Genomic DNA, 8,812 nt, shown 5'->3' with positions numbered 1-8,812 from the left:
GCTGTCTGCAATGTTGGGATTAGGGCAGATCCCAAACAATGCTCCCTAGCCAAGGGAGGTGGGGGGATCTTTTGCTCTGAGTAGAGCCTCTCAGTGTTTGTGCATTCCTCAGGGACTGAAAGCTTCTCATACATCGAAAATGGAATTGGGAGAGAGTTTCAGGCTCGTGTGTCTGTCTGCCTGCTGATAGATCTGTGCCATGCTCCCAACCAAAAACTTTGAATCTTAGATGTGGAAAAGACATCAGGCCTTCAACTCTCTGCTCTTTCCCCTTGGCTGGAAATGATCCCATTTCTTCAGATCATTTCTTCAGCTGCTTCAGGTCCTTCTCCACGTTGCAAAATCAGATGTAGTGTTGGAAGGTGGGTTTCTTCTGCTCCTTCCTGTGTAAATGAGACCTCACAGGGTGGCATACCTGCCCATGGCAGGGGCTTGGAATGTGGTGGCCTTTAAGGTCCCTTCCAATCCAAACCATCCCAGGATTCTGTGAGCCAGCAGCCAGACTGTGTGGGCACACAGCAGAGTCCAGTGGATCACCTAGAGCAGGTGACACAGGAACATGCCCAGGTGTGATGTATGGTGCTGACAGATTTTCTCCTTTTCTGCAAATACACTCTTTTCCTACTACAATATCCACAGCTGCATTCCCAACTGCAAGCTCAAGAACGGATGCAATTGTGGTTAGTGCTAACTTGTATAAAGCTAGCCAATGATCATAATCACAGGGAAGGTTTTCCCCTGCAGGGATCACATTAAATTCTCCCTATTTCATCATCACCCTATGTCCATGAGACCTGCAAGGAGTTTGGTGTCTTCATTTCTGAGCTGCTAATTCCTCTTTTAGATCTGACTAGGGCTGGACAAATGACCAAGCCAGTGTTGCTGGGGAATCAAAGGCAGACAGTGCACACAATACCATCCTCACACAGCTTCAGCCTGGTATGAACACAGCAGGAGCAGCTGTGGTGTGGACGTTCCTCTCCACCTCCATCCATCACACCTGAAGGGAAACACTCAGCTTTCAAGTCCGATGTCCAGTTCTGGAGCCCTCAATTCAGGAAGGACACTGAGGGCCTGGGGCATGTCCAGAGAAGGGAATGGAGCTGGGGAAAGATCTGCAGCACCAGGAGTGGCCGAGGGAGTTGGGGAGCTTAGCCTGGACAAGGCTCAGAGGGGACCTTGTCTTTATAATTACCTGAAAGGAGGTTTTAGCCGTGTGGGGGTTGGACTCTGTAACAATGGACAGGATGAGAGGACAAAGCCTTAAACTGTGCCAGGGGAGGTTCAGGCTGAACATCAGGAGGAATTCCTTCATAGAAAGGGTTAGATGATTAGACACTGGAAGGAGCTGCCCAGGGTAATGGCAGAATCACCAATCCTGGAGGTGTTTACAGAAACACTGAATAAGGCACCCAGTGCTCTGCTCTAGTTGACGTGGTGGTGTTCATCGGTCACGGGTTGGACTCGACGATCCCAGAGGACTTTTCCAGCCTGACTGATTCTGTGATTCCCAGAATCTGGGCTCAGTTCACAGCCAGACCCCGCGGCTGGGGGAGTGCTGAGTGCATGGGTCTGGATGAGCCTCCCACACCCCGGCATGGCCCCGTGTGGGGACACCCGGCTGTAACTCAGCCCTGCACGGGATCCCAGCGAGACCTCACACCTCCCGCCGCGGATATTTTCCCCTTCTGGACAGGGGAAAAATGACAATAATTAAATAAAGATTCCAAAGGGGGGAGATCCCCGTCTCCATGGTAACGGGGCCCACAGCGCCTCCTGTTGCCGTGGTAACGGCCAGGCCTTCCGCCGGCGGGCGGAAGCGGCGGGCGCGCGGGGCAGCAATGGCGGCGCCCTCAGCCCCGCCGGCCGCCGCCGCCCTCACGGTGCTGCTCTCGGTCGGCGCCTCCGCGCCCGGCATGCTGCGGGGTGTCCCCGCCGCCCGCTCCGCCGCCGCGCTGCGCCCCGCAGCCCTGCGCGACGGGGAAGGTGAGCGGGGCCGCCGGCGGGCGCAGCCGCTGTGCTTGGTCCCTCTGCCCATTCCGCGCCTTCCCCAAATCCCAGGGGAGCCTTTGTGTCCCCTCTCTCCGGGCCTTTCCCTTGTTCTGCCTTGGATCGCTTGGTATCCCCTCTCAGCCCGTTTCCCTGCACTCCCTCAAGCCCGTCACCGTGCCCGGTGTTCCCGCCGTGTCCTGCTCTCCGTTCCCCTTTTCCTCTCGCTTTCCATGCTCTTCCCCTGACCTGCATCGAGCCTGCTGGGCACCCATCTCAGCCCCCCGACACCAGGCTGCTCCCCCCCACCCTCATCTCTGCCCTTTGACAGTAAGCTCAGTGGTTAACTCTGTCAGGAGCTTGTGGGATTTGCGTTTCTCAGTCCCTGTGGTGTTCCCAGAATGGTTTTTATCACACTTGTAATTCCCGTGTTCTGGCTTACCCCCGTGCAGTGATTTCCTTTATCGGCCCAGCGCTCTGAGCTGATGGGTGGATTCCACCATCTCCTCACATGTCTCCAGGGGTTGCCCTTTGTTTTGTTTTTCATTGGTATTTTTCTGTCTGTGGGGCTCAGGGGAGTTGGAGAGCTCAGTCTCAGTCCTTGCTGTGTGTCCAGGAGAACGGCTAAACAGAGGGCCTGGGAGCACTTCTGAGGTGTGTGATAACCTCCAGGGATTTTTCATGATGAACATTGGCCTTCCAGCCATTTAAGAAGTGTTTTATCTTTTTGCCAAAATCATTGGTACTGTATCAGTTATTTTTATGTCTCTTGCCTCCTCATTTAATGAGACTGAAATTTACTACAGATGCTGTTGCTTTTTTCCAGGCAGCTTCCCAGGAAACAGCAAGAGCCAGCCCATATGTTTGTGACACCCAAGATAGCACTTGTTTTCACTCAATTTGCTTATTTACGCCTGGTTTTAAAGGCCTCAATTTCTTTCTCTTCTATGCCAGGATAGAAATGAAAGCTCTTAATTAATCCCGTGGGCTCCCTCTCCCTCTGCTCAAGCATGTAATTGTTTTATAGCAACCCCAGTGCTGTCTGTGCCTGCCTGAGGTGCTGCTGTGCTCAGTTCACAGGTTGATCACCTACATCTTCATCTATGAGGACCTGATCTCCCTGACCTGTGGCGCTGTTATCATCTGGTACTTTGCTGGCAGCTTTGAGAAGAACGTGGGCACAGTGAAGCACTGCATCCTCACTGCCACTTTCTCCGTGCTCTCTGCCCTCCTGTACCTCTTCCTCGAGCCTCTTGTCTCCAGGCTGTTGGATGTGGGAGATGCCAAAGGGTTCATGCCGGTGGCTTTTGCCACGCTGGGGGTTTCCACCACCCGCTCACGCATGAAGAGGACTCTGGTTTTGGGGTACAGCGTTCCTGTGGTGCTGGTGCCGTGGTTTGGGCTCTGCATAGCGTGGTTTATTCCCCACTCTTCTCTCCTGGGGAACCTGTGTGGGCTCCTGGTTGGGGAAGCCTGTATCCTTTCTGAGTGGGAAGCCCTGAGCCAGAGTGTGATCATGGTGGGAAGGAAGGGCTGTGGTTCTCACTGCTGAGGTGCATTGGCTTTATGGTGTTTTCTGGACTCTTGCTTTGTGTTAAACCCTCGCTGGCTTTGCTCATCTTCATCCCATCCTGCGTTTGTGTTTCACCTCATGCTGCCCCTTCTGCATGCAGAGAACGTGGAGCTGAGGAGGGTGATGGTCTCTGAGGGTGGTGCTGGATTGAAGTCTGAGAATTCTGCAGGGAAAGTGGTTTCTGTGCAGAGGTGGATTGTGTATGGCTGTGTCAGAAGTGAGTATGTTTTGTCCTCTGTTCTCCTTAACATGCTCCTGACTTCAGATGGTCTTGGCTACTGTTTCTGCTTGGATTTCCCTGAGTCGTTGGGCTCTAAGCTGGACCGGGTGTTCCCTTTCACTCTGCTGAGGAGGATACCAGGGCTGAAATACATCCCAGGGTCCTTAGCAGAGAGAAGAGCCTCTGAAAACAGCAAGTAAGTACAGGAATTCCTGTGAAATACCTTGTAGGGGAATTTGGAGGTGTAAGTAGAGGCATTAAATCGCCTTTAAAAGCTGTATTGTGCCTCTCCTGTTCACATCGTGGGTGTTGTGGGGAGCAGAGTCACCCATTGATGTGACACTGGTGACTTTAGTGTGACTAATAAATTGCCACACATTAACTCAACCAGCTCTTTAGTGAAAGCTAAATGGGGGTGAAAGACCTCTCCTTTGCTGCAAGGGCAGTGTGTACACATGGGAAGCTATTGCAGCTCTGGCTGACATGAAACCTAAGTTGTGTAATTCTGCCCCAGCATTAGGCATTTGTTCCTGGTTATATGGCTCCCTGGAGCAGTGATCCTTATCTTTATTTGCCCCACCTCTGCTGCCAGGAATGCTGTGAAGTGAGTTGTGTCCAAACCTATGCAGGAGCAGAGCGTTGTAAATTAAGGATGGCACTTACAAAGTTCAGTGCAGACCTTTCGGTCTCTTTTAACCTTTCAGCAGGTTTTCAGTGTCAAGGCAATGTTGCTTTACAGAAAAGAAAGCTTGGGGCCCACAAGTGATATGCAGGAAAGGTTTTAAGTTTAACAGAAACCATGAGAACTCACTGGTATTCTAAAAAGCTTGAAAATGTAGGTCAAATATTTACTTATTCTAAGGTGTCATTTCAGTTTCACAGAGGAAGAATAGTTTTCTATTCAGGGTTAAATTCTATGTGTTGTTTAAGCCATCAGCTCGCTGTAAAGCTTTATTTGAAATGGAAGCATTCCCAGGTGTTTGCACTGCCCTCTCCCATGGGAAACCATAAAACCAACCCTTGCCTGCAGCAGGAGCATCCCCCAGATCCACCAGGACACTCAGACATGTGAGTGCTTGCAGGGGAGGCCAGACAGACCCAGAATTTGTGTTCTCCCTCCCCCCCTCCTTTGCAAGTGCAGCTTTTGGGAGGAGAGGCTGCCTGGCTCTGTGCTGAGCCTGTGTCAGCACCAGTCCTGCTGTGCACAGCACCTCAGCGTCTAAACCTCCTTCTTTGGTGAGGTGACACAGACTCTTGTGACACAAAGGTATTTACATGAACAGTTGACTATCAAGCAGGGTGTGGGAAGGTGTTTCTAGGATGCTTCCACTGCTGCAGCTAAATTTGCATGTCTGTGTCTTAGATACAACTTCTCTAAGTGCTTCCGGAGTTTAATTTTTATTATTTTGATTCTTATAGCTCTTAATAGTTTGGGATTTGTTTTAATTTTAAATTTTCAGAAGATTCAGGCATTAAATTGCCATGAGACAGGAGGTATTTCCTTGAAGTCCAGGCACTGGCATCATGTTTGTGTCCATGAATAAAATTTAAAAAAAAAATTACAAAATGAAAGCCACACCCCAAATAATTAAAAAGAAATTTCCAAGCCTGAAAACCCCAACATGAGCCAGTCTCTTCTTCTTGCTGGGAACTTGGCACTCATGGCTTCATGAATATTGCCTGGATTCTCAGCTCTCATCCTCATGTTGTGCGTGGGCTGAGCAGCACTCCTGAAGTCCCACAGGCTTTGGCTTCCAGGCAGATTGCCTCTCTCTTGATAGGTTTTTTTGGGATGAGTCATGCCTTCTGCTGGCAGAGACTTCCTAGCCCTTGCTTCTGATTAATTTTATTTCTTACTCCCTATTTTATTTCTAGCTCTCTTCTCCTTCCTTTTTTTTTGCGGTATACTCCAGGCCCTTACTCGCACCAAAGGCCTTTGTGTTTTCCTGAAAAATAATACTTGGCAGCTATAACTGCTCCTGATTAATGACTTGGCAGATGTGTCACTCACAGGACAGCGAGGATGTGCACAGGAATTTCAAAGCACGGTGCAGTTTGGCTTGTGTATTCCTTGCACAAAGAGTCTGGGGCCAAGAACCACGCTCCTTCAGTGGGTGTGGCATGGCTGCGGGGTGGGAGTGGAACAGCTGTCCTGGGAGGCCACTAAACCCATTTTTTACTCAAGTGCTGCTTATAATAACAGCTTCTGTTGTAGTGAATCCCTCTGATGGATTGCAATGACCTCTCTGAGCGCTGGTCAGGAGGAAATCTGTCCCCAGGGCACTTCCAGCAGTAACGAGGCAATTCTGAGCACAGTGTAACCTTCTGTTCTCTTCTTGCCTAGGATTAACCCTGTGCCAGGCACTTACCCCACCCAGAGCTACCACTGCCCTTCGCCTCTGGCTCTTCCTGCTTCCCAGCATCCTGGTGCTCAGAGCCAGGGCTTTCATCACAGCCACACTCCAGGATATGGCCACACTCTGGGACACCAGGGATCTCAGCAGGGCCGTGCTGCAGGACACAGCCTTGGTTCTTCCCACTGCCAAGCCAGAGGTGCCTTTGGAGAGTGTCCTGGGCAGATCCACGCTGGAGCCCTGCCAGGACAGTGCTGCCAGCTGGGCAAATTCTCTCTCCCACAGCAAGTGTGCCCAGCTCATCCACAGCCACCTGCAGCCACGGGCCTTCTGGCTGGTGTTCAGCAAGCACCAGGGGATCCAGCAGCCCCAGTGGCCCCTGCTTCAGGTGAATTTATCAGAGTTCAGGTGTACTGATCCTCCAGAGAGCAGCAGAACTCACACAAGGGCAGGACTACTGTGTGAGGCTTGCCCAGCAGTGTCTTGCTGGCATCTTTGCTGTGTCTGGGGTGAGTGCTGGAATGGGTTGGTAGCTCCAGTGAAGCTTGCTCCCTGGCACAGTCTACTTGAGTGATATTTCCTTTGTAATATTTTTTACTTTTTGATTTGCTGGAGGATGGGTACTGTGTCACCTCTGTGAACTTCTCATCCTTTTGAAGTCTTTCTTCTTTGCTGCATGTAGCAGCTGCCTTTTTCCACAGTGCCACTGCAGTTCCACTGCACCAGCTCCCCAAGGCAAGGTAGGAGCCTCATTTGCAAAACACTGGATGAATCTGGGCTTTAACTAGGCTGCAGCAATAAGCACTTCCATTTATACTCCTATCTTTTATACAGGTGTGCTGTAGCTAGGACCCAAAAAGGAGAGGGAATCATAGGAGTCCTACTTTATAACTTAAATTAAATGGAGGAGGACAGATGTCTGTTCTGCTTGGGACTTGACCACTAAGAGAATGCCTTGAAGGGGGCTTGTTGCACCAAGCTGGGGCAAGAGGGTAGAATACAAAACACCTTTTTCTGTCCCAAAATACAGCTCTGAAATGTTGAAGGTCCTTCTTAGCTTCAGTTTGTGAATGCATCAACATGTTACCTTCATCTTCTGAAGGCACCAGCTCAGCCTGTGTCACCAGCACTTGTTAGTAAGGCAACCTCAAATGCATGTGAAGCAGTGGGAGACATTTCAATAAGGGATTTTGGCCCTTTGTGCAGCAAATATTTATAAATCCAAGGAGCTGGGAGGGACCTCAACAGTGGGTTAGAAGAATTGACTGGAATGTAGCAATGCTGTTGGGGGTGTTCACACTGCTCAGCTTTAGAAGTCTCACCCACCAGTATTAGCACAATCTCTCTCTGTTTTCTTCAGAGCTGGTGGGCAGGTGTGTGGGAGAGGGGAGTTTTCAGCAAGAGAGTTGCAACAGGATGCACTGTTTGGTGCTTGTGCTGTGATGAAGGAGTTTGGTCCAGTTGCTGGGATTTGAGCTTTATTCCCAGCTGTGTGGCCCACTGTGCAGTGCCCAGGAGGAATCTGCTTTTTCTGTGTCTGTAAAACAGCCAGGATTTCAGCTACTGCCCTTGACTCTAGAGTTTTGTTGTGCTTCAAAAAAACCTGCTCCATGAAGCACAAAGTGCCATTCCTGCTCTTGGAGATGTTCTTGCAGTGCCTCACCTGGCCCCAGAAATGCAACAGCCTCGGAGCTCCTCCCTTTTGGTGAGTCTGGCCAGAGGGAGCTCTGGCAGCTGCACGTTCCAAAGCATGTCCCTGCCTCTTTCACTTTGCCACCATCAGGGTCTGAAGAAGCCCCATGCTGCCATCCAGCTCTTTATTTCTCCAGCAGCCCCTCTGGAATGACTTCCACAGTCCCGTGTGGGATGGAGAGGCTTCCTTTTGGAGAAGACCAAAGTGAATGCTGAGAACTTACACCTCAGATAAGTAAGACATGAGTAATAAGCTCTTCTTGCAAAGGTGAGCACCCCAGGCATGGCTTTCAGCAGGAGGATGCAGCAATTTGGGAATCAGCCTGGAGCTGAGGGCCAGCTCCTCTGTGGGATCACAAATGGACTCGATTTCATGGTCCTGTTTTTCCTGCTGACAGCAATTCCATTGTTGTATTTTTAATGTGGAGCAAGAGCAGGATAAGGAGCTTGTTTGGAATTTAAAAGCATGTTTTTAATACCAGGAAAGAAACGCTAGAGATAACATTGAAATGTTGATACTCCACACTCATTAGTGCCTTGATTTTCCTCCTTGTGAAATCCTTGCCTGTAAATCTAGGAATTTTGTCACTGATTTATCCAGAAGGGTGATGAGGATTGACAGCAATCACAAATGTTTATCTCCCAATTGTGAACTCGAAATACAATCTGAACGACAAACTGCTATGCCTGTGTTTATAAATGGGGAGCTGGAGCCTGCCGCTCGGGGTGGTGGGGCGGGATCAGTGGGATGGGATCTGTGGGGCGGGATCAGTGGGTTGGGATCTATAGGGCGGGATCAGTGGGATGGGATCTGTGGGCGGGATTGGGTGTCGCTGGTGGCTTCGGACGCGCACTGAGGACGAGCACTGGGGACAGGCGGTACTGCACACTGGAAAACGCTGGGAACCGGTTATTTTTCTTTTCAAACTCTTATCAGTCGATCTGGTGAGAGATTCACTCTCCCCGCAGAGCTGTATGGCGTGT

At 50.4% G+C, this 8,812-nt stretch overlaps 1 protein-coding gene across 1 annotated transcript; it reads left to right on the top strand.

The window, feature by feature from the left end:
• The first annotated feature begins 1,798 nt into the window (after positions 1-1,798).
• Positions 1,799-8,506, top strand: RHBDD2 (rhomboid domain containing 2). The gene is made up of 4 exons (XM_085078155.1): positions 1,799-1,986; positions 3,063-3,464; positions 3,828-3,978; positions 6,127-8,506. The coding sequence occupies exons 1-4, from the start codon at positions 1,842-1,844 to the stop codon at positions 6,551-6,553; spliced, it is 1,125 nt and encodes a 374-aa protein (XP_084934281.1). The 5' UTR covers positions 1,799-1,841; the 3' UTR covers positions 6,554-8,506.
• Positions 8,507-8,812: the final 306 nt, after the last annotated feature.

This window comes from Lichenostomus cassidix, chromosome 19, assembly GCF_008360975.1.
Source record: "Lichenostomus cassidix isolate B80296 chromosome 19, HeHo_3.0, whole genome shotgun sequence".
Taxonomy (NCBI): domain Eukaryota; kingdom Metazoa; phylum Chordata; class Aves; order Passeriformes; family Meliphagidae; genus Lichenostomus; species Lichenostomus cassidix.
Note: the sequence above shows the minus strand (reverse complement) of the source record. Positions and strands in the feature narration are given on the sequence as shown.

What these genes read in the sequence shown, in the direction of transcription:
- RHBDD2 (XM_085078155.1), top strand. Translation starts at nt 1,842, where the DNA reads ATGGCGGCGCCCTCAGCCCCGCCGGCCGCCGCCGCCCTCACGGTGCTG. An exon ending in GCTCCTGGTTGGGGAAGCCT is followed by an intron (nt 3,465 to 3,827) that starts GTATCCTTTCTG and finishes TCCTGACTTCAG; the next exon opens with ATGGTCTTGGCTACTGTTTC. An exon ending in AGAGCCTCTGAAAACAGCAA is followed by an intron (nt 3,979 to 6,126) that starts GTAAGTACAGGA and finishes CTTCTTGCCTAG; the next exon opens with GATTAACCCTGTGCCAGGCA.